Source organism: Vitis riparia, chromosome 10 (assembly GCF_004353265.1).
Source record: "Vitis riparia cultivar Riparia Gloire de Montpellier isolate 1030 chromosome 10, EGFV_Vit.rip_1.0, whole genome shotgun sequence".
Taxonomy (NCBI): Eukaryota; Viridiplantae; Streptophyta; class Magnoliopsida; order Vitales; family Vitaceae; genus Vitis; species Vitis riparia.
This window is the reverse complement of record NC_048440.1, coordinates 20,016,807-20,041,706: the sequence shown is the minus strand read 5'-3', so window position 1 is coordinate 20,041,706 and position 24,900 is coordinate 20,016,807. Positions and strand designations below refer to the sequence as shown.

The 24,900-nt window shown below is 34.3% G+C and overlaps 3 protein-coding genes across 3 annotated transcripts; 2 read left to right on the top strand and 1 right to left on the bottom strand.

Moving 5' to 3' along the window:
- Nucleotides 1-16,715: 16,715 nt before the first annotated feature.
- On the top strand, nucleotides 16,716-18,355 carry LOC117923729 (STOREKEEPER protein-like). The gene has a single exon (XM_034842160.1). The coding sequence runs from the start codon at nucleotides 16,770-16,772 to the stop codon at nucleotides 18,081-18,083; it is 1,314 nt and encodes a 437-aa protein (XP_034698051.1). The 5' UTR covers nucleotides 16,716-16,769; the 3' UTR covers nucleotides 18,084-18,355.
- Nucleotides 18,356-22,030: 3,675 nt separating this feature from the next.
- LOC117923733 (probable histone H2A.3) lies at nucleotides 22,031-22,970 on the top strand. Its single transcript, XM_034842164.1, has 2 exons — nucleotides 22,031-22,286; nucleotides 22,534-22,970. Exons 1-2 carry the CDS (start codon nucleotides 22,098-22,100, stop codon nucleotides 22,750-22,752), a joined length of 408 nt encoding a protein of 135 aa, XP_034698055.1. The 5' UTR covers nucleotides 22,031-22,097; the 3' UTR covers nucleotides 22,753-22,970.
- Nucleotides 22,971-23,200: 230 nt separating this feature from the next.
- LOC117923732 lies at nucleotides 23,201-24,145 on the bottom strand. The gene is made up of 3 exons (XM_034842163.1): nucleotides 23,964-24,145; nucleotides 23,668-23,873; nucleotides 23,201-23,589 (listed from the first exon to the last, which is right to left on the bottom strand). The coding sequence occupies exons 1-3, from the start codon at nucleotides 24,078-24,080 to the stop codon at nucleotides 23,367-23,369; spliced, it is 546 nt and encodes a 181-aa protein (XP_034698054.1). The 5' UTR covers nucleotides 24,081-24,145; the 3' UTR covers nucleotides 23,201-23,366.
- Nucleotides 24,146-24,900: the final 755 nt, after the last annotated feature.

Here is a 24,900-nt window from a genome sequence, read left to right as displayed (position 1 = left end):
TTAAAAAAAATTCTATTAAACAAGTAAAAAAGAATTTGGACAATTAATTAATTAATCATAAATACTATAAATATAATAATACAAATAAATCTGCACAAGTCAAGGTGAAAATCACATTGCAAAAATATATAAAATAATAGCAAGAGATGCAAGCTGATTTCTTTCGGTTAATTGGAAGAAAAGTTTAATTATTTCAAAGATTAAACATATTTTCAACAAATTTCAAAAACAGTTTATTTGAAAAAAAAAAAAAAAGAGTTTTAATTTATTTTCAACAAGTGATTTCATTCAATTTTATTTATATTCAATTTTTATTTTTAAGAAGGTTATTTACACCTGTTAAAATAATTTATTAAAAAATCATTTAAAAAATGAATTAAAATTTTATTTACAAGAAAATGATTTTTATTTTCTTTGTTACCAAATGAATAAATTTTTACAATTTTATTTACGAATTGATTAAAATTTAATTTAATTTTATTAATAAAAATATTTTTTAATAAGAAAATGAATTTTTACAAAAATGCTTCAATCCTTTTTTATTTACCAAAAATAATTTATTACTTGATTCTATGTATATATATAAAAGATTTATTAAAAAAAATTATCTTTGTTTGATTCAAGGAAAAGCTTTTCAATTTTAGTAGGACTTAAAAAAAAGGATCATTGATTCTATAAAAAGAGATTTCTACCGTATTACTTTTTTTAAAGGTTTCAAATTTATTAAAAAAACGTTAGGAAAGAATTTTATCCAAATTTGTAAAAGAAATATTTTCATAAATTCACTCACAAAAAGTATTTCAATTTGACTTTTGTTTTCTTTTTTAAAAAAAACTGAAATATGCATTTTTACAATTTTGTTTAATAGGAAAGAATTTTTGTTTACTTTTATTATTAAAAAAAGAAGATGCTTACAAATTATTTAGTAAAGAAAAATATCTTTCACAATTTTATCAAAGGATAGGGAATTTTTCTTGACTTTTATTAAAAATTAATTTTTATTTACAAGTTTATCTAAAAATTTTGATTTATTTTTATTTTTTCTTTCAAGTTTATCTAAAAGGAATTTGACTTAGATTTAAATAAATAAATAAATAAATAAATAAATAAAAACCATATACATTTCAAAAGAACATTTCAATTAAAATTTTATTTTAAAAAAAATATATGATTTTGCAATTTTTATTAAGGAAATATATTTTTACATATTCATTTAGCAAAAGATATTTCAATTCAAATTTATTTTTAAAAAGGAATTTTACAGAAAAAGTGAAATTCTTATAGATTTATATAACACAATAACTTTCCTACAAACTTTTTTACAACTTTCATTCAAGAAAAAAGAATTTTTCCTATTTTAAAAGAAGATTTCAACAATTTTATCCAAAAACAAATTTACTTAACTCTATTAAAAAACACTTTTACATTTTATTTATATATAAAAAAAAAATCATTCTAATCCTAATTTTATTTAAGAAAAATGACCTTTAAAATTTTATTTAGAACAAAAATCTTTACAAATTTGATGAAAAGGACTTTTACCAATTTGGGATTTTTATAAATTATTTAAATAAATTATTTTCCTATTTTTTTCTAAGAAAAATCCCAAATCAATTTTCATTTCACCCAAGTTGATTCTATTTGATTTCTTTAGGAAGTTTATGGAAAAAGACCTTACTTCTACTTGATTTTTATTAGGAAAGATTTGTTAAAAAGGATTTTATTTTTATTTTGTTTAAGAAAAAGAAAGTTTTTCAATTTTACGTGTAACCATCTTTGCAATTTATTTTAAAAATAGTGATTTCAATTTTATTAAAAAAAAAATCAAATTTGTTATCAAGTTTATTTAAAAAAATACATCAGAGAATATTTTATTTAAACTTTCTTTAAGTTTATTTTAAAGATGATTTCCCTATTTTATTTAAAAGGAAAATTTTATATTTTTATTAAAAAAAATATTTCCCAAAAATGTTTTCCAATTTTATTTTGAACAAAAGAGGGAATAAAAAGAAAGAGTTTTTTTATTTATGTATACAAAAAGATTTTAAGTAATTAAAGAAATAAAAATCTCAGTTTGTTATTCTAAAAACAAGATTTTAATTTTATTCAAAAAAATATTTTTTTTTAAAGTTTAGTTTTATTATTATTTTAAAAAAATGTTTCAAATTTATTTTTGAGAGAAAGAAATTTATTTATTTTTCACAAAAAAAAAGGAAGAGAAAAAAACAAATATATTTTTTTAGGAAAAGAAAAATCTGATTTATTTTTAAGGAAAAAAAATTGGATTTATTTTTGAGGAGAAAAAAGGGGAAAAAAGAAGAAGAAGAAGGATTTTGGATTTAGTTTTTTGGAAGAAAGGTTTAAAGAAGGGGTTCAAATTTTATTTTATTTTTTTAAGAGAAAAAAAGAAGTTAGGTTTCAACAAAAAAGGAAAAAAAAGCTTTTCAAGATTCATATACTAAAAAATGGGTTTTTATAGACTATTAATATACATAAGCCAAAAAAAAATATTCAGCTCTCTAAAAAGATTCAGATTCTATTTTATTTACATAAAAAAAATAAAATAAAAAATAAACTAAAACTACACAATATATGCAACAAATAAATTGAAAGAATAAAATTAACTAAAATTATGCAAAATATAAACTAAAAGTGTATGATAAAATTTAAGTATAAAAAATATATAGTGAAATCTAAATCTTTGAAATATGATACAAATATACACAATTGGGGATTAAGTATAAATAAATAAAATCAAAGTACAAAGCAATGAGACCTAAAATTATAAGTGTGACATAATCCGGTTGCTCCTATATTTTATTTTGATATATATCAAATAGGTACTGTGGCAGACCCTATCTTGCATATGACTTAATAAATATGCGTAGCGACTATCATATTATTTCATGTTAAGTTACCTTTTAACTGATATCTTATCAATATATTTATTTAGAGGATGTTCGATAAATCGGTTTATTGGCTTAATATAACTTAATTAAGTGATTAAACATATTAAGTATGCAACAAAGTAATTTAAAGTTAAAATTAACATGGGTAGATCAATTTAATGATTTGATATATGTTAATAACTTGAGAATAGTTTAATTTAAAATAAACTTAAACCACTTATTAATAAATATTATCATGAATCCGCATTTTTCACATGTGTCCCACTCGATGACATGACTCCTTTTTTATTTGTGAATTTTTTTTTTTTTTTTGAAAATTTGGAGTGACTACTTATTTTGTTTTATTTTTAAAGGAAAAAAATAAAAAAACCATAAGTGTGACTCCTAGAAAGGAAAAACAAATTTGTGAAAATCGAGTTGAGTCTAGGGGTCAAGTATCCTATCAGGAAGGTACAATAATAAACCATAACATCCCTCTAAGCCCTAAAATCAAGTCTCTACTAATAAAGCTAAGGTAAGTGTGATAATTAATCGACTAATCAATGGATACCGGGAAGTGAGAATCATGATAATAAAGAATGAACAAGCAAGATAGGTTCGAGGTGTACCTTAGTAGCAAGTTGAGTGCTATCATGAGAGACAAGATTAGTACAAAATGATAAGTGTAAAATATCTCACATGCATCACAAAACAAATCAAAATCGAGCATGCACTTCATTGAGTCATTTTCAAAGAAAATATCTGGGATGTTGGGCTCCCACTAAGGCCCAATTTATTTTTGCATGAATTAATTTTATAAATTTCATTATTTTTTGAACCATAAAATTAATTCATGCTTATTAAAAATCATGAAAACTATTAAAAACCAAAGAAAAAAATGCCTGAACCAAATATGGCAACAAGTTTATTAAAGAAAGGATTTTAGAGACCTGAAAAAGTCCAAGGATGAATTTGTACGGCAAAAAGGTTTTGAAAACCTAATTTAAAAAGTGTAAATTCACACAAATAAAAGAGGAGCATCAGGAGGATGATGGTGACAGATTGCAGAGTGTTTAAATGAATACCAATTTAGCCAGGAGTTCACTTTCCAGAAACTGCACTATCTCTGCTTGTTTCCTCAACTCTTCTAGATATTCCTGTGTTTGAGCCCAAGTTGTTGTTACTAACTGTAACTCTGCTTCTTTTCATATAGGACGGCAGAGTTCTATTTCTCTGTTTCAATAGCAACCAGCTTTGAACGAATAATAGCTTCATTGAGCTCTGAGACATTCTTTAGAAGCTCAGCTGTCTTGCTTCTTCCCATAGTCTTAACTGATACAAGAGATACTAGGACAACGGCTAATGCATTGCTGGGTTCAGGGATTGAGCTTGCTGGTGTGATCGAAGTTGTAGTACTGCCATTATCTCTGGTTCCAGTTTGAGAGTGTTGAATTGTATCTCCCCCAAAAATTCTGCTGGCAGACTAATCACGTTCCCAAGAATTTCACCAAGGACAAGAGTATATTTTTTAATGACACGAGGAACGAATTCTCTTTTGGCAGGCAACAGGATTTGCGTTGATGAAATGGCATGACCCACTTCAACCCAGCGTCTGAAGATGAAAGGCTCCAGAAATTTCAACATTAGAAGGTAGGCCCAGATTTATATCAAGTGGAGGTGGGTCAGAAATCACTTGCCCAGCTGTACAGACAGTCATTTCCTTCATACGACATGCAGCGATATAGGCCAAATCACCTTCAGATATTAATGGAATTCATAGAGCCGGAGAATGAGAAGCAGCATTGGCGTCTTGGGTGATGACAGTGACAACCCAGCACTTGCTATCAGAAGACTGCTGAAACTGAGCTGGAGGATAAGAACCTTACCAATCAGATTCACTGAATTGTGCACCTTGGCCTGCCATTGTGGATATGTCCTGGAGTTGCATAAACTTCTCCACCTGTTGCTCAAAGAAAAATAGCCCATACCAGTGCCTACTGACTTTTTCCATCAATGTTTGATCCAGAAATGAACACATTTCCTGCATACTTATGGCCTCCGATGAGTAGACTGGTTGCAAGTGATCAACTTGAGGCAATCGCCTTTTCTTATTATATGCTGAAAAATCCATTGGTCCAATTTTCTGAGCAAGACTTCTAAGAAAAGCGGGGTTCTGAATTGCCTTTTCATTCTTTCTGGATCTCCCTGAACTTGCCTTGTTCCATGAATCATACTGTTCTATGGAGCACTAGCAGTCATTGGTATTATTTCCAGTTGTGCATGGTGTCATCACCAGAACAGTGCTCATCAGAAATGGTACCAGCAAGGTCATCGAGGTCTTTAAGCAACTTGTTGATTCTGATCATATTCCAAGGGTTTCTGTTTCACATTTCCAATAGCTGATTTCGCAAGCACAGTTCCTTTACCATTTGAAATCAGCGTCTCATTTGACTTCTTGGTTGACGGTAGCATCTGTGCTGGTAAACTAGTAGAGATTATGGGTGTTTGAAGCAAGATCTTAGGCCATACTCATTCGCTCCATTCCCTTATTCAGTTGTCATTTGGAAACCCCCACACTAGCGGAAAGAGGGGTGTGAAGGTATAGTCACCAGTAAGTCCAGACTCATCAGACTCCTCCACGTGAGCATGCTGCCTGCCTCGGGCCTAAATCAGCTTCGTAACAAGAACTGAGGAACTTGAGTGGTCCTAACACATCCAGTCCTTCCACAAATAATAACAGCTGTGTGCATACTGGTTTGCGAATGGCTTCAGCAAAGTGCCAGAAATTCTATCCTCTTGCAACCTTAATCAAAGGGATTTGTGTTCTGTAAGTACAGACCATGAGTTATGTAGCCAGGTGAGCCAACATTCCGAGGAAGACAGGAGGTGAGAACATGTGGTCGAATCTGAGGGTGAGAACCCATCTCCAAGTGAAGAACCCCAAGGCTAGATCATCTTTAGGAATTTTTGAAAATGGAAATTTGAAGTCTCTCCTTGATCTATGGCAGTACCTAAAGCCATTAAACCTGCAACACTGAACACCTCCCCAACTTTCAATATCTTTATCAGGATCTGCCACAGTAGATCATGGAGAAGCCCCCTGATCTGATACATTGACAGGACGAGCAATATTTCTGATCTGATCCAAATTTTTAAATCATGAGACAATCCTCCACTGTTTCAGTTAGGTTCTTCACAGTATCACCATAAAACTGATCACCAAGTTGAGCAGCCAGAACAAGTGCAGATCCCAATGTGTTAATGAGCTTTCCTCAGTTGGGATATCGAGGGCAAGCTGCAATCTCTTCTTCATTGTATGTGCCTTGTCACTCTTGGCTAACTCCATGCCCAACATAATGCCAGTTTCAGTTTGAACAAAACACATCTTCTTGTATAAGGTTCTCTTCCCATTCTATTATTTTTCAGAGTAATAATAACTGGTTCCTTTGCTGGTTGCAACTGCCATCTGAGTTTGTAAAGGACTGTCCAGATCATGAGACATGGTAAGGAAAAGTGGCAGATGTCAATGCTGGAGGTAGAGGCAGAAGTGGTAGCAGCAGCAAAGAGCTTCTCTCTCCTGAATTCAGCTCCATCAATTGAAACAGTAATGCCCTCTTCTGATCAGGTGGTGCATTTGCTAGGGCAGTAGCCATGTGTTGAATTATTTGTTCTTTGAGTTCAGGATCATTTGGGCCAACTGATCGGCAGGGAATTTCTTCTGAGATGTCCACTTCCAGCCATATCACAATTTTCAATTCCAGCTTTCTCAAGATCACCAAAACTTTTTCATTGTTTGTCTGCTCCTTTCTAGATTTATCTACTCTTACAAATTCATAAAACTCTGTTGCTTCTTTCCATTTTTTTCAGTTTTGGATCATTCTGGAACCAGTTGAAAGGAAATGAGTCATGTCTGCATGAGCCCCATGGCTTGTCAGCTCTGTTCTCACTTGCTCCAAAACAATCCAGCCTTGAGCTTGACTTGTCTGCTTGGTTGTGACTATGATTTGCGACCAGCAGTTCTTGATTTCGAGCTGAGATTCCAGTTCCCTTTTCCATTGGAATATCAGCTACATCATCAACCCACTTAGGTCTTTCTGCTCTGGAAGCTCCCTTGGAATTCTGCATAGTCTGGCATCCAAGTGAACTTTAAAGCCAGTGAGAGTGAGTTCCAGAAGTAGATCCTTACTGCGACTCTCACAATTTCTATTGGAGAGATAAGCCACTCATATCAAAGTTCTCAAGTTGAGGCCCTTTTAAACAAACTTCAGGTTTCAATGTCCACATCATTTCTTTCACAACGAGAAGCCCCTAACTGAAAGATTTGGTGTAGCTTCCATTCCATCTCCATGCCAGAAAAGCTCCTGCAGCTTCCAGGTGGTGGGCAAGACTCAATCACATCTGGGTACAATACTCCTTGGGCCAAGTAAACAGCTTTCTGCTGCAAATCTTTGACCAAGTGAGCATTAGCTAATATGGTCTCCAAGCCACTAGCATTCAGGAGAGTGGCAAAGGGCTGAGCCATCTCTTCCAATCATCTTTACCATATTCCAAGTTACAAAAATGAGAGGTCACGCCACTTCATGAGGTTGAAGGAGGCCATCAGAATCCTCATCAAGCTCACTCATATCAATTTAGGCCTGTGTAAATGAAATTGTGCACATCACATAAAGGTAAAAGGGCATTGTTCTGGAACCACCATAACCACCACCAGAATGCAGACTCAGTGAGTAATTAACATTAGCTTCACTGTGCTCAAACTTCATCATCCTCATCTCCACTTCCAGCCACAACTTGTAGAAGAACTCGCACTGGCAATGGTCCATTATCTGATGCCTAAAGAACCCCGCGATTCTTTCAATGATCTCCTCCTTACAAGGTTGTTTTGGCATGTCATTATGCATTCTATTTTCAATAACTGGAAGACTACTCTTCAGCCAGGTTGCTGATGAGGGAGTTTGATCGTCCATTGATATGCTCTGGAATGAGAAAATCAGAGATGAGAGAAGGATCTCAGTCACTCCTAGTGCAGTTTCCACCTAGAATCTGTAGAGCACTTGGCCTGAAGCTGAATGGGGATCCATATTCATCAAATAGACGCATCAAATTGCCAGATCATCTACGAAAATCGCCAAATACTTTAACAGGAGCTTTCAACTGGAGAACTGTTGGCTCAGAACAGAAGGTTGGAATGCAAAATCATTTTCCTCTTGATCATCCAATGAAGATGGAACCACAATTGAAGTGAAGGATGGAATCTGGATATTGCTCTTATCCTCCATATCTAGACCTTCAATTGATGTATTCTGATTTCCGAGGTTTCTTCTTGCCAAATCCTTTTGTAGAGTGCTTTCCTTCGGGAGGTTTATCCGTATACATGGCCTTCCTTCTCTCGAAAGCAAAACTGCTCCAGCTGTCAGCAGCCAAACAGAAATGGAGAAACCTGTTTTGGCATTCTTAGCACAGCACTCAACCATCCCAGTTATGTTTTTCACTCGGTCTAGCCTTGCCATGGAAAAGACTATGGGCTTTAACCGATCATTCAACATATCAATGTGTTCTTCCTTCTGCTCAAGATCACACAAGAACTCTTCAGTTGAACCACACAGGGAAACAATCTATCTTCAAATTCCCATTATATAGCTTCCACACCTTCACAACATCATCACAGCCACCAGAAACCAACCTCTGAACAGGATCCAACAGATGTGATCCAACAAGAGCACCAGATTACAGATGACAGCAGGATATAGCTCTTCTAATCTTTTTCAGAAAATATAAAAGAGATCCACCATCCATGCACTCTAAAATGAAAGAAGAAGGCACCATTATCATAGGAAGACTTGAAACACACCACAGCTTATGGGCATTGTGATGACAGCACTGGAGCAACTTGTCTTCGTTCAAAAGTATGAAGTAATTCAGCCCTTTGCCATTTTTCAGGAGGATGGCAAAAAGTGGACTAACACAGCATCAATAGCGGTCAAAATGGCACAATTGAGCAAGTCCACCCCAAACCAGAATCTCCCAACAAACTCTCTGGAACCAGTAACACCCTTCTCTGATACACCTATCTTTCACCCTTTTTCCATGCTTTGGATGCACAGCCTTGTCAAGAACAGCATCTAGACCCTTGATATCAGCATCACCTGCCAGATTCTTGAGTTCCTCAATAGAAGCAAGAGCTGTATCTTTGACCTGGTTCATAGGAAGTGCATCTCCTAATGTCATTTCTTTCTCGGTCTGAACTTTTGTTAAGGCACCACTGACTGCTCGTTCTTCATGGTAGAGCAATGACTGCCACTACCACTGATAGCACCCCACCAGCCATATCACTAACAATCATCCCCTCACACAGTCTCCCAAACTCATCTCCCAGAAACAGAGAGTAGAACAAAAGGTGTGGTTAACAAAAAAACAAAACAAAACAAAACAGGCCCTTTAAACCAAGCACCATTTCATCAATAATCCATGTGCTTAAAGGGCAGCTGGACAGAAACCAAGACCAAATTTAAAAGAAAAGAATGGAAATATGAGATCACCAAGGCATAATATGAAGCTAAAACAGAATCAGATTATTTTCGAGCCAAAACCAACGAAATCAAGCTAAATCAACTATAACTCATCTATGAACAACTCAGAAATCCAATAAAAACAAGTAATCCCCAGATATAGCAAGAAAAGAGAAAGAAATTATATGACAATGAAAAAGAACAGAGGAGCCATGGCAGTCATACCTGAGGGTGCTCCTTACCAGCAATGTTGGTTCAGCTGTAAGCAAGTCCTCTCTTCCTCCAGCTTGAACAAGACCCACCAGCTCCTCTTCTCCTTTTTTGGCCTCTTTCCTCCCTAAAACCTCTCTCAAACTTCCCAATCTATGGGATCCTCAAAAACTCACCAGAAAATCAGAATGCCCGCTGCCAGTTCCCCTCTTTCACTTCTCTGTTCTCTTCTTTCTCTAGCTCTCAAACCCACCAAAAGGAGCCAGCCCACTCAAAAAGGATATCCATTCACCAGTTAACTTTCATCTCTTTTATATAAGATTAAAGAATTTGAAAATACATAAACTTCTAACTATTTTTAATTATATTTAAATTTTATTTTGTTTTTTTGTATTTTCGACAATGAAACCAACCCAGGAAAACCATGGTCCTTAGCATTTCCTTCTTTTTTTTTAGAATTTTTTGGAACCAAATATAGCCTAAAAGCCTAAAACATTAAGGTGATGTTTGTTTTTTGGCAAAATAGAAAAAACCAAAATATTTTGTTTTTTCTATTCAACTAAAAGTCATTTGTTGATATTAACCAATATAACTAAATTGAACTTATTGATAACAAGTTTACTTTAGTTATGTTGGTTGATATCAATAGATCATTTTTAAGTAAATAGAAAAAGTCAAATATTTTGGTTTTTTCTATTCAGTCAAAAAACAAACACCGCCTAAGACTATATTTGATTTTTGAAACATTTGATAGAAAATGTGAGAGAAAGTAAAAGGAAAAGAAAAAAAAAACTAGATTTAAGGTTAAATTATTTTTTTCATAGTATTTTCGCTGGTAAACATAACATAAAACTATTTTTGTTTTAGAACCAGTGTTCATTCAAACAATAACAGGCATTCTCATCAATTCACTATACTTTGTAGGTTGCCACCTCATTAAACATCTCATCTCATATTGTTCCAACCCATATTATCACAGCTCCTTGAGCTTTGAGCACAATAAAAAATAAACTATGTAAATCTTCACAAAGGAAATTAGGAAATATAGCCTGGATGTGAAGAGAGGAAAGAGTCGAAGAGTCCTGGTGAAGATGATAACTGTGCACCAGTTAGAAAACCACATTAACCCCCAGATACCATAGTTGAAATCCTAAGTCGAATAGCAGTATAGTCTTTGATGAGGGTAAGATGTGTATGCAAGCAATGGACTAATATAATTCAAAACCGCTATTTCATCCAAAAGCATATAAGTTGCCCACTTTAATAGTTATTATATATATATATATATAACAACTATTAGCGAGGTTCATATGCTTTTCCATGCAATAACGGTCTAAAATTAAATCATTCCATTGCTTGCACACACACCACATCCTCAGCAAATGCTTTACTGGCATCCGTCTCAGGATCTTAACGATGATGCCTTGGGGTAAGAGTGGTTCTCCAACGGGAACACAGTTGTCATCATTACCAGGGATCTTCAGTTTCCTCCTTTCTTCACATTTAGCGGCCATATTTCTTAATTTTCTCTGTGAAGATTTATAATTTATGATTGTGCTCAAAGCTCAAGGAATCGTGACAATCTAAGTTGGAACAACATGAAATCAAATGTTTGATGAGCAGGCAACTTGCAAAGTGTAGTAAGTTGATGGGCATGCGAAGGAACATTGGTTCTAAAACAAAGATAATTTTAAGTTCTGTTTAGTTTGGGAAAATACTAAGAAAAAAATATATTAAACAAACTTATTTTTTAAAATAAATGAAATACTTTTAAAGTAGCGTGTTAAATCTATTTTTTAATTTTTTTTGTTTTTGTTTTTTCCTTTTCTTCTACTTTCCCTTATATTTTCTATCAAAACTTTCAAAAATCAAACATAATCTTAATGTTTTGCACTTCTAAGCCATATTTAATTCTTGAAAAAAACTAAAAATAAAAATAAAAAATGCAAAAGACAATAATTTTTTCATGTTTTGTTTCATTGCAAAAAATATATAAAAAAATCAAATATAATTAAAAAAATTAGTTAAAAATTTACATATTTTCATATTAAAGATAGGCAAAATGCAATTGATTAACTTATAAAAATAATTTAATGACTTTAAATTTTTTTTTATTCTTTTTCATTTTTTCTTTTCCTTCTACTCTTCTTTCTCTTACATTTTTCCTTCAAATCTTTCAAGAATCAAACACACTTCTAGGGTGTTAAAGAATTTGAGGAGGATGCAAATTTCATTGAATTTATTACATATAAGAGAAGTAAAAGATTAAACAGCATGAACCAGTGAATAAAACAAATAGCACTGAAAGGTGAAACAAAATAAAATCAAGAATCTGCAAAGAAGAAAATTAGATTTAAAGTTCAAATACCATTCCACTACTAAAATTCTTTTTTTTTTTTTTTCTGGGACTTTTGACCCCGTGTGGATCAAAATTTTCGAGAAAAGATTTTAGTTTTCAAGAAAAGATCCTAGTTTCTCTTTTTCTTGCAAGATGTATTAAAAAGATCAACAATGTCAAGATTAATTGCTTTCCAATTTCTATTTTCTTTCTCTGATATTTTTCCCCAAGAACCAACCACACTTCTAGGCTTTCAAAGAATTTGAGTACGATGACAATTTCACTGAGTTTATTAGAGACAAGGAGAAGTAAAAGATTAAACAGCACGAACCAGTGAATAACACAAATAACACTAAAAGGAGAAACAAGATAAAATCGAGCATCTGCAAGAAGAAATTTAGGAAACTAACCCCAAATCTCTACCAAAGAATAATGTGCTGAGGAAAATATGCTCTTGCCTGTTCATTTGGTTGCTGAGAAATGGGGAGAAGGAAAATTAGTTTAAAGCTCAAACACCATTCCACTATGGAAGTTGTTATAGGCTCGTAACAAATGCAATCTCTTCTAAAACATTTTCCTTTCTTTATCGGGGATTTTGTCCGAGTTTGGATCAAAATTTTCAAGAAAATATCTTAGTTTCTCTTTTTCTTGCTAGAAAATATCTTTTTCAAGAAAAGATCTTACTTTCCAATTTCCTGCATTCTTTTCTCATCCGATCCCCGAAAAAAACAGAAAATGAAAGCCAGAAAAGAAATCGAAGAAAGTGAAAGAGAATAGAGAGAGAGAGAGAGAGAGAGAGAGGGAGGGAGCGGGAGAGAGAGAGATAGCGGGAGAAGAATCCATACGTGGATGCCAAAGGAGAGAACAGCACGCAAAGCAGTCTCAGAGAATCTGACACTTTGGGTTCTGGGCTGTAAACGATGAAGAAATATTCAAATATATACCAAGTCCAGCTTTGCAACGGCCCGAGTCTCAAGTATCCTTTTTCATTCATGTTCAACCTTTAAAGTAAATTTCTCATAAGGAAATTTTGAAAATGTGTGGGTAACAAATGAACTTAGATGGACAGACAAATGTGCTTGAATTTACCATATTGATTTTATTGTTTTCGGTTTAAAAATTATAGTTAAAAATTATTTTTATTTAAAAGTATTTTTGTTAAAAATAAAAACATATTTTGGCACTTTTCCAGTTCCAATTATTCGATCACATAAATAAATTATATTAGAAATTGTAAAACTCTTATTTGAAAAAGCAGTGCATGACGGACATTTATTAATTAAAAATTGAATCCCGAGACTATTATATAAAATGGTATTTGACAAAACATAATATTTATTATTTAATAATTTAAATTAATTTTAAATTAAATTATACTTAAATTATTAACTTATATTAATTCATTAAATTGATTTACCAATGTCAATTTAAACTTTAAATTACAATAATAAATTATTTTGTTATATGCTTAATTAAGTTATATTAAGTCAACAAGCTGATTATTCGAACATTCACTAAAGAAATAGCCGAATAAGATATCGATCAAATGGTAACTTGATATGATATAATATGATAGTCACTGCACATTTTTATTAAATCACGTGCAAGCTCAAGAAGTTTAACCTTAGATTAAAGTATGAGTATAGGGTCTTGTCACAATACCGATTTGATATATACCAAAATAAAATGTGGAAACAATCAGATTGTGTCACACGACTCATACATATATTTTAGGTCACGTTGTCTTGTGCTTTGATTTTATTTATTTGTACTTGTTCTAATTATTTTTACCTTAGTCTCGTCTATTTATATCATATTCCAATTATTTGAATTTTACTATATATTTTTAATACCTAGATTTTATCGTTCGCTTTTAATGACTTGAATTGTATTATTGATGGGTACCGATGCCCTAGAATTTCCCATGGGTGTAACTAGATATAAATTGCAACAAAACCTTGGGAGAATGGGGAAAATTTTTAAAATGACAAGTCGATCCAATGGGCTTTATCTTAAATGTTCAATGAACATGGCTTCTTGCATTGGCAATTGGTTTATTAATTTTTTTGCTCAGGGTCTAATTAACTTAGTTTTAATGCGGCTCATTTCATCTATTGTAACTATAGAACTTTTTCTCTACCCAAAACTTAAAGAAGCATGTCATTGGCATGGTGGATACTTGGGAATCTTTCAATGCATCTATCAACAAGTTAACATAAAGAACAAGGGAGATTTACAACCTATTTGGGGACTCTTCTTAAAATCAATTTTCTATTTTTTTTTTATTTTTTATTTTAGAAAAAAAAGCCTACATTTAAACTTTTTTTTTTCAAAGTTTGTCTTAAAAACAAGTATTTTTTTCCCTATCAAATTTAAGGTGTTTTTAGTTATTTTGCACACCTTTTTTGAGCAACAATAAAAAAATATTTTGAGAACTTTTTCTTTGCATATAAGTGTATGGTATTTTTTTTTTATGGAAAATAAGCAAGAAAATTATTTTTTTGTATTTAAATTTTCAAATAGAATTTTGTTATTGGAAACAATTTGAAAAAACATATGTTTTAATATGATAACACTTAAAAGATGATCGAATGAGTGTTTTTTAAAGATTATAATATATGAATTGAAAAATGAAAATTAAGTCTTATTGAAACAATTAAGTAGTGTAGGATATTATGAATAGACAATAGAATCCATACAAAATAAACAATTTTACGTGGAAAACCTTCACACCTATCGTGATCTACAAACAAACATCTTTTATGAAGTAAAACAAACAAATACCTCTTATGAAGTTAAACAAACCTCCACACCGGGATTTTACCTTATGAAAGGTATTTGTCTATTTGTCTTCATAATCTCATAGGAAAAAATGTGACCATTGTGTCTACATAAGGGAAGGTCACCACAAATCTATGTTGTAATTAAATTACTACAAGATAAATACATGATAACCTTAGCAAAAAAAAAAAAAAATTAGAGATAAGGTTGTCATGACTTTGTAGTATTCCAAGGTGTTGTCTTTTAGGATTAGCTTTAATGTGTTCAATTATTTTTAGATTAGAATAATTAATTATTTAATAAGGGTTAAAAAAAACCTAATGTGAATAAATCATAATAAAATATGAATATAAAATAAACTTAATTCAATTAAAAAATAATTTTTAATTTTTAATTCAATTAATCAATAATAAGGGTTCCATAGTTGATTCTCAACCTTAATATGAATGTTTCTTTGGCTTTGTAAGAGATGTATGTTTATTTGGCTTCACAATCTTATAAAATATGACAAAGACGTTATATAAATATTAGGTGGTGATTATGATATTGCATATTGGATAGAGAAAAAAGTTTTCAATGTTCCACATATATTAAGTCCTCTCAACTTTATGTATTTTAAAGTCGTGAGGAACTTTGTAAACCTAGAATGGATAATATTTACATGGTTGTCATGAACTTATTAATCTAACTAATATAATATATTATAATCGTCTCTCATGGAAAGCATTAAATTAAAATGTGAGAGAAAGTTTTGCATTGAGATTGATACTAGTTTTGACACCGTATATAATGACTTAATATTGTTCATTTTAAGTTAAATTAAAACTTGTACACAATACCTATATAGACCCATGAAGTCCTTTTGACCCATCAATCAATTAAAAATTATGTTCTTTCTATTTTTTTATTGTAATAAATTTAGAAACTTCAATTAAAGAATTTTGTGTTTTTTATTTCTTTATTATAAATTTAATAAATGTCATCATATCCACATATATCTGCATACAAAAAAAAAAAAAAAAATGGGGTGAATTTTGATTTTACCAAACATAATGTAATTATTAAGACAACTAATCATCTAACCTAAATATCATTATAAAAATAATAATTAATTAAAAAAACTGTATACTCACCTAAGTCTATTTTTTTTCAATATGAAAATAATTTCATTTGTTTCAAAATGTTTTTATCAATTTTTTACTTAATTTTTTTTTTACTTTAATTTTATTTATTTATACTTGTTGATGCACAACTAACAAGGATAGCCCAGCTAGCCTTTGAATCCTAGATCGTGATTTAGCCTTACACAAAGGAATGTTTGGATAAGTTTTTTTGGAAAAGTGATAGAATATTTTTCTTATGATAAAAAACTGACTATTTATTTTTACCGTCTTTGTGTCTTAATAGTACATTTGATTGCGCGTTACTATTTTTAGTGTCAATGATTACTACTGAATAACAGTCGTCACGTCTTGATGAACCTTTCATAATAATTGTGTCAATCAAGATACTTAATGTCTATTACAATTAATACTTATCAGACGACGTATTCATGTTGGTTTTGTGTTTGTTTGATACCCTTAAACCAGACTGACAAACTTACTTGGCCCTGTGTTATCAAGCTATGACCCAAACGGTGGTGATATGATAGTCACAATACTTATAATTTATTTATCTTTTTATGTGTTTAATGATCTAGATAGGTAATTAAAGTTGGGTATGATACCATATAGGTAATTAGTATTTTCCTAATATGAAGTGAATTTTATTTGTTTTCCTCATGAAACTTTTTCTCAGGAGATTATTTTTCTCAAAACCAAACAGAACCAAGGATAACAAAGTTTGATTTTATTCGGCAACGCAACGGGCATGGACTTAGCTACGTAAAAATTTCCGAAACTGCCCCTAACTGAAATTCTTGAGTCCTGGACAGGTCATCTCCGCTTCACTCTATATAGTATATATAGACAGATGTCTTCAGTAAGGACACTGGACACCATAGCCCAGAAACCCTAAATCTCTCTATTTTGATTTTCTTGTTCTATGGCACCGAAGCGTCCACCCCCGGCAGAGGATCCTCCGGCGCCTTCTTCGACCTCCGAAGAAGAAGAAGAGAACGAGGAGAACGAAGAGAACGAAGAGGAGGAGGAAGAGGAGGAGGAATCGTCACCTGAAGAGTCGTCTGAAGAAGAGGAGGAAGGGGAAGAAAACAAATCTACCGTTCTTACTCCTCCTCCTGCCGTTGACAAGAAGGCGTCTTCTAACAAGCTTGTAGCCACTACTCCTGCTAAGTCTACCCCTCAATCTTCCTCTGAAGATGAAGAGGATGGATCGGAATCCGAGTCGGAATCCGATTCGCCGCCCAAAAGCCGTCGTTCCTCCCGCGGTGCGGACCCAACTATAAAGCCAATTGCAACAAAGCCCATGGAGGAAACTCCAAAATCGAAGAAGGCAAGATCCAAACCCGGAGTGTCTGTCACTCCTAGTCCTGTGAAATCAAGTCCTGTTAAACCATCGAACTCGAAGCGCCCGGGCGAGATCGGGCTCGAGAGGAAGGAGTCGAAGAGGGCAAAGAAGAAGGAGCCGGAGGCGGAGGCGGAGGAGGAAGAAGATGGAAAGAAGACTGGAGACGACTCGAAGAAGCAGATGTTCCAGAGGATATGGAGCGAAGAAGATGAGCTTGGCATCTTGAAGGGTATGATCGATTATTCGGCCAAGAATGGCTCTGTTCCGTATCCGAATGGAGATATGAATGAGTTTTATGATTTCGTCAAAAACACTCTCCATGGCGATTTTTCCAGGGTACAATTGACCGATAAAGCCCGCCGGCTGAAGAAGAAATATAGCAACAACGTTTCTAGGGCTAAATTGGGCGAAGACCCCACATTCCAGAAGCCCCATGAGCAAAGAGCCTTTGAATTGTCGAAAAAGATCTGGGGTGGTGAAGGGAATAGTGTAGGAGTTCAACAGAGCAATAAGGCTAATGGGAAAGCTAGGAAGAATCAGAAACCTAACAAGGCTGTAAAAGTAGAAGACGTAGAGGTGCTCTCTGTAATTAATGGTGATGATAAGGAAGCAGTGAAGTTGGAAAACGAGCCAAAGTCAGAGCCCCCTAAAAAATACTCATTGGTCGTTAGTGATTTTACCCGGATAAATGAATCCGTTGGTATGTCCTCTAGTATGGATCGGGCTATTGAGATAGGTCTGGGGCTGCTGTCTGAGCCTGTGAAGGCAGAGTTAAAGGAGAAGTGGAAAGAGTTGGAAGATGAAGAGTTTCAGTTATACATGAAGAAGCTTGACCTGATCCAGATGGAGGCAAGAGTGTCCATGCAAGCTTATAGAGCAAAGCATCAGTAGATTTCTGATAAAGGTAATCACGGTTGTCTGCAATGATGTCGAGTGGTGGAAACTGGAAGTAATAATTTAGGTAATTGGTAACATGTTTATGTTTCACAGTGATTTAGTATCTCCTCAGTTCCATTTTCTGAATCTGTCTAAATGGTTTCATGTTATGGTACTGTTATCTTATGGAGGTAACATTTGCTTGCTTTTGAAGACTTGGCTTTACGTACTGATGCTGTTTGTTTCTTTATAATGATATTTTTGTTCTTACATTTTATTAGTTCCAATTGTTAGCCACACCTTCCACATTGATGCTTTTGTTGTTGCAGGGGTGTGTGTGTGTGTGTATTTGTGTCCTGTTCTGCATTTTGAGAGTTTTCAATTACTTGGGTCTGGTTTCATGATTCCTTGCTGCCACTATGTTCTATTTGGTTTCAAATGTTCCATTAAATCAGTGGGCATTATTTTTGCTTGAGATGCATGTGAGGACTAATATTTCAGGGATTCTTTTTGGCAAGTAAATATGTTATGGTAGACATAGATTATCATTAGAAAATATGATAGTGATGAGACAATGAGCAAGAAAAACAAATTAGGAGCCCTTCATGGTGCCTAGTTTGATTGGGTGAATACTGGAAAGTGTGGTAGAGGCCCACAATCCCAAGCTTGGTTCTGTCCACTTGTTGAATGCCGTGGATTACCCGGTGCTAGTGGGCATGGTCAACACTCTTAAGGTTTGGGTCCCATGGAGAGTCCTAAGGGGTTAGCCATGGAAGGTTTCTCTCTTATCAAAAAAATGAAAAATTAAAAGAAATATATACATTGTTGTATTCATATTGTCTTAAAAAAAAGGAAAAAATGCAGGTTACATCAGTGGACATCCAATGGAAATTGCAGAGATGTATTTTTCTATTAGTGGCAATTTGCATAGAGAGCATCTATCCATTGTCCTGTTTGAATTTACTGTCTTTCTTTGGTTAAAGGTGTTATAAGCATTGTTTGGTAATCTGATCTCTGCTTCTGCAGTTGGAATATTTTTTTCTGAAGTTCTCTCTTCTTCTCATTTGATATATTTTGTTATTGTTTCAGAGGGGATTATAATAATCAATCTGTTTGACCAGCTAGGTTTCTTCTTGCTTCCACAGTCTTGCTTGTGACCTCAAAACTGTTGGTAGGTTCAGTAGTGTGTTTTCATCACTAGCTTGAATTTTGGTAGTGGTGTACTGCTTTCTTCTGAAGTGTGCAAAGCCATTTCCCTTTGCATTTTATTATAAGATTTCCATTCCTGGTTATCTTAAGATTGTGGTTCATTAGGACCTAATTGCACTATGCATTATTGAATATATATTTTTTATTTTTTGATGAGTAAGCAGAATGAGTATATCTATATAGCATCAAGGAAACTGTACACCAAAGTACATAAGGGATGTATACAACAGGTACCAAGTCTGTGCTAGAAAAGAGAGAACATAAAAAACTTCTCCATCCCTCAACAAGATACTACACAATCTACAGAATCAATTAAGGGCATTGAACCACATTCTATGTACATCCCAACCCATGACAAAAAAATGTTCTTTTGGAATGAGCACTTCAAAGATTGAATAGGCTGCTCCTTGTTTTTGAACTCTTTTCAATTCTTTTCCTTTTAAATTATCTGAAAAATGCGCTAAGGAGTGGCTCAATATACCTTCTTGTTCTTTTCTTCCCACAGATTAGTTATGCCAATTTAAAAGTCTCCTTACCTCAAAGGTAGATCCTAAACAGTGTCGAATAAAGAGAAGAACAATTGTCATTGCACCCCCGCTGTGGCACGATAAAGGAGGATGTGATTCCACTTCCCTTTTTTACATGGGATGATAGGAACATTTGTTTGCCAAGGCCACCTCTCTTCAAGCTGATCTAAAGTGTCTCAAACGTTTGCAACTCTAGCCTCCCTTGATGAGGTTAAGGCTTACAAAGAGTGGAGGGACACACATAAGCAGCCACCCCAATTGGGACCGATTTGCATTTTTTATAGGTTGGTTTTTTTTTTTTTTTTTTTTTTTTTTTTTTGCAGCTTCAAGATAGCCACATGAGCAGCCATCGTAAATGAGAAATTTGATCTTGCAAAGTTTCACAAAAAACAAGCATATCATCTGCAAACAATAGATAGGAGACCTTCACCCCCTTTGCCATCCCTTCCCTTGGCTTGAATCCCATCAAATAATCACTCTCTCTTGCCCCCACCAAGAGACAACTAAGTGCTTCCATACAAATAAATAAGGAGAAAGGGGTCCCGATGTCTTATAGCTTTACCTTTAGAGTTTTGAAAAAAGCGTGAGGGATGCCATTAATTAGCATGGGAAATTTTGTTGTAGTAATGCAGTATTTAGTCAATCCAACCCATTTTTTGGCCGAACTCCTTTTCAAGAATAGCAAGCAAGATTTCCCATTATCTGGAGCTATTACCCATCAATGCCTCAATTTACAGGTTGCCGAATTTAGTAGAGGAATTGATAATGTAAGGGTTTCATAGGGCTCTTGGATGGTTTTACATTCAAATTTTTTTTCCATGCACTATGATTAGCTGGATAACAGGCAGCTGCTGGATCTGGATGACTTCGACGAATTTGTAATGTCTTGCTGTGTTTTCACTTCAGATAATTGTTATTGGAATTTATTCTTTTGATGTGGGGTTAATGCACTCCCCTGAATGGGAAGTGAAACTGATTTGGTTGAAAGAGGAAGGGCAGTTGATAGTCAAGCTAATTTTGGTTCTTTTTATCTTGTTCCCTTTTTGACTTCCAGGGACTCATGCAATTTTGTTCTTTCATTTGGAATTTATGAGTAACAAAACTCACCTACCACCCCAAACCCTAAAATGGTTAGGGCTAAACAGTTGAAGAAATAATTGGTTGCTATTTTGGCAAGGATTTTGAAGAATTTTCGGGAGCTTCTTCGATGTTCTTTTAACTAAATATTTCTCATGAAGAATGTGATCGTAACCCTACTATCTCCGTAATTGTAGTTAAAGAGCATGATATATATACATTATGAATGCAACGCTTTTGTTCAACATGATACCAAGTCTGGTTTGTGTATGGGTAAAATTTATTAAAAATGCGTTTGATAATGATTTTAGGAAGTATTTTTATAATTTATAATATAAAAAATACAAATTTTTAAACATTAAAAATATTTTAAAATCATTATCAAACATATTCGGGCTAACTAACGAGGGTTGTTTTCACTTTTCAAAAAAGTCTGGATATATCTCTCCACGGAAGGGAGGAGAGGCAGAATACCTCCCTCCGTCCCTCTCACCCATATGATAAAAATGTTTTGAATATAAATTCAAGTTATAAGACTTTAAATTTGAGATGTATTAATTTGGTAGGGCATCTATTATATCATTTTATTTTTTAAATATATTACTTTTGCTCAAACATCCCTTTTTTTTAAAATATTTTATTTTAACCAGGGGTCGTACTACTCCACTTTGTGCGTTGAATTCTAATCCTTAGAAAAATGAGAAATCAACCCCGTCATGACAATGAATTAGCAGGTATTATTGTTTATTATGTTTCTATAATATCCAATATTTTTAAATATTACTTGGTTGAAAAAAAAAATAATAATAAAAAAAAAATCTCAACTTTAAGCTCCATTCTAACCCTACTAATTATGGGAATGGTTCCTATTTATGGCTCTCTTCAGCGCTGCTGTGGGCCCATTACATGCTCTCAACTATCTTCGCCGAAAACATCGGATAAGGATAATTTTGTCTTTTCATCCCCGTAAAAAAATCTTTATTTCCCGCCTCCCCAAACCCCTATGCGCAGTGCGCTAAATCACAGTCACATCCAGCCATCCAACGCGTTGAAATCGACGGACAGAGATTGCGATCCGCGTGACTCTACTTGATTGGCTGATACTTCACCGATGCGCCTATATAATAAAGGTCTCCACAGTACACTTTCCATCGAAACACCTAATCCTTTCTCTCCTTTTTTCCAAGGATCGCAACTCACATACCCTGAAACAACTATGGCTGGAAGAGGAAAATCGTTGGGCGCTGGCGCTGCCAAAAAGGCCACTTCCCGGAGTAGCAAGGCCGGTCTCCAATTCCCCGTTGGTCGTATCGCCCGCTTCCTCAAAGCTGGCAAGTACGCCGAGCGCGTCGGCGCCGGCGCTCCGGTCTATCTTGCAGCCGTCCTCGAGTATCTTGCTGCCGAGGTATGTTTGATGTTTCTCTCTGAGATTTCTCAGGCGGTTTCTTTGTTCGCTCGTATGAACTCCTGTTTTGTGGCTGAAAAAACCGAGGAAGGAGAGAGACGAATCTTTCAATCTTTGTTGCGCATCTTAGCCTTTTGACCTAGATTTCTGGTTTTCTGTCATTTTTCTGTAGTTTATTGTAGCACTATTAGGTTTTCTTGATGATGTCAAAGTGTTGAGTTGCTCAATTCGAATAATTGGCTTACAGGTACTGGAATTGGCTGGGAACGCAGCGAGAGACAACAAGAAAACCCGTATTGTGCCTCGCCATATTCAACTGGCGGTGAGAAACGACGAAGAGCTCAGCAAATTGCTCGGGTCGGTCACTATTGCCAACGGCGGTGTGATGCCCAACATTCACAATCTCTTGTTGCCCAAGAAATCTAGTTCTTCCAAAGGCGGTGCAGCAGCTGATGATGATAACTGAGCCAATCGATTCTCATGAAGTACAAAACGAGAACATAGGAGCAGTAGTTAGGAGTTCGCATTTGATTTTAAGTGTCTCTTTGGTTTTTTTTTTCCCCTTCTTTTTGGGATTAGGGTTTCATTCTTGCCTGTGTAGATCGGTGAAAATAGCTTAAGCTGATGTACTACTTCAATCAATCAACGAAAGAATTGGTAATTTTCTTCCAAATTTAGCATCAATTTGTTTGTGCTACTGTTATTGCTATTTGTCCGTGACTGGGATGTTTGGTTTCCTAGAAAATGTAAGGGGATAAAAAAAATCCCTCTGATAAAAAATGCCTATGGACCAACAATGTTCATTAAAGGCCTGGTTAGGATGGAAAATTTTGAAGAATCAGGATTTTCCTGCTTTTATTTTTCCTTTAGTGCGTGAATTGTTGTATTCTAAATCCCATCTATAAGGGATCTGGTTGAAATTCCAATTCTTGTAAGCTCAGCTTCAAGCAATTCCGAAACCAATACTATTGACTTTAAAAAGCCAAAACATTTACTTTCACATGGAACATGGCAGCAAAGGAAACGATGGCCATGCTGAAATCTGTACCAGGCTACATAGACGGGCACAAAAAAATGGGGCTACACTTGAGCAGGTGCGGCTTGAGGGTGGTGCTGCTTCCTTTCTTCTCGAGCAACTGCGGCGGCTGACACATAATAAGCAACGGAAAACAGTGCATGAATGAAACACAGAATCCCTCCTATGGACAGAAAATGGGTGTGAAGTATCGTGCAAGATTTCTTCGGTTTTGAGTTTGCCGTTGTCCCTATGATCAGACACGAGAATGCTACTGCTAATATAATCCTGAAACATTCAACATCTAAATGAAAGAATGCCCAAGAAGAAATCATCTGCCTGAAAAAACCCACCCTGAAAACTTACCATGCAAAAATGAGGGAACCCACTGCAAGCTTCTTGTTTGCTGTTGCTTCTTCTAGTTCTTTCTTGGACCTTATGTATATGCATCCACCAAGCAGGTTAGCAATGACATGCCCCAGTATCAGAAGTATTAATGCAGCCAACCCCAGGTTGTAAGATTTGTGGCTTGGGCTTCTGCACTCAAATATCCACAGCCTTGCATGTGTCACCTGTTCAACATCAGTTAAAAAACTCATTAATAGAAGCATCCAAGCCCATAGTTTTTGGTCTTTTCGATACAGGGAAAAGCATCAAACTACCTTGTGCTGAGCCTTTTCAGCTTCAATGGCAAGTATCCCTGCTACTATGTCCAAAACCATGATCAAGATACACAGGATTGGGCCCAGGTCTTTGTGTAGTTTTTCCAATCTAGACATTTTTTCAGAGTTGAAAAAGAGATCTGATGAGTAGAAAGGGACCAGCTATGAGGAAATTTTCTAGTTATAAGCACCTTAGAAAGTGCTCTGAAGAGAAGTAGGGACAAGTTAAAGAGGAATTTCTCTATTTATAAGCACATAGAGGTTTATAGTTTGCCTTTATTCCACCATTGTTTCTGCTTTGCTTTACATGGGGGACAAGAAAAGCAGGGCATCACCAGCCCTGCTTCACATTCAGTCATTCCTTTCTTCATCTCCATTTTCATGATTCCTCTGCTCACTTTCCTCAATTCCAACTTACAGCAGTCCTCATGTTTTGTCCGCCCCTCTTCATTTTCCTTTAACTTTCTGTTTGGTTACAGAGAAAATTGAGCCTCATGTAATAGAATCAAAATTTGAAACCAAGCCTGTGCACTGTTTCAAGGGACGAGGATTCAATCCCAACCGCAAGACTTATTTGTTTGTTTATTTATAATTTCGAGACTGTTATAATCTTTTTAACTTCATGAAATTTAGTAATCCTGTCCCTCAAAACAGACTCTTACATCCTGGATTGAAGGTGAAAGAAAGTTTACTACGTCCTAAAAAAAAATGGCAAGATTGGGGTGAAAATGATAGCGTTAGTCTTCATAAAAGACGTGGTAACAGCAGCAGTAACGAATCTGACTTTTCTTGTTACTGACGTGGCGGCCCACATGTTCTGACCTGGCCTCTAGGTCACGTCAAAAATTTTCTATTTCCAGAATGTTTTATCGAGTATCATCCATTCGGATTCTGAAATGGATGTGGACGCATCAATTTTGTTTTTGCAATAGCATTG

Coding starts and splice junctions, on each gene's coding strand:
- LOC117923733 (XM_034842164.1), top strand. CDS start 22,098: ATGGCTGGAAGAGGAAAATCGTTGGGCGCTGGCGCTGCCAAAAAGGCC. Junction 22,287..22,533: donor TCGAGTATCTTGCTGCCGAG/GTATGTTTGATG, acceptor ATTGGCTTACAG/GTACTGGAATTGGCTGGGAA.
- LOC117923732 (XM_034842163.1), bottom strand. CDS start 24,080: ATGTCTAGATTGGAAAAACTACACAAAGACCTGGGCCCAATCCTGTGT. Junction 23,874..23,963: donor CTGAAAAGGCTCAGCACAAG/GTAGTTTGATGC, acceptor GATGTTGAACAG/GTGACACATGCAAGGCTGTG. Junction 23,590..23,667: donor GGTTCCCTCATTTTTGCATG/GTAAGTTTTCAG, acceptor TGAATGTTTCAG/GATTATATTAGCAGTAGCAT.
- LOC117923729 (XM_034842160.1), top strand. CDS start 16,770: ATGGCACCGAAGCGTCCACCCCCGGCAGAGGATCCTCCGGCGCCTTCT.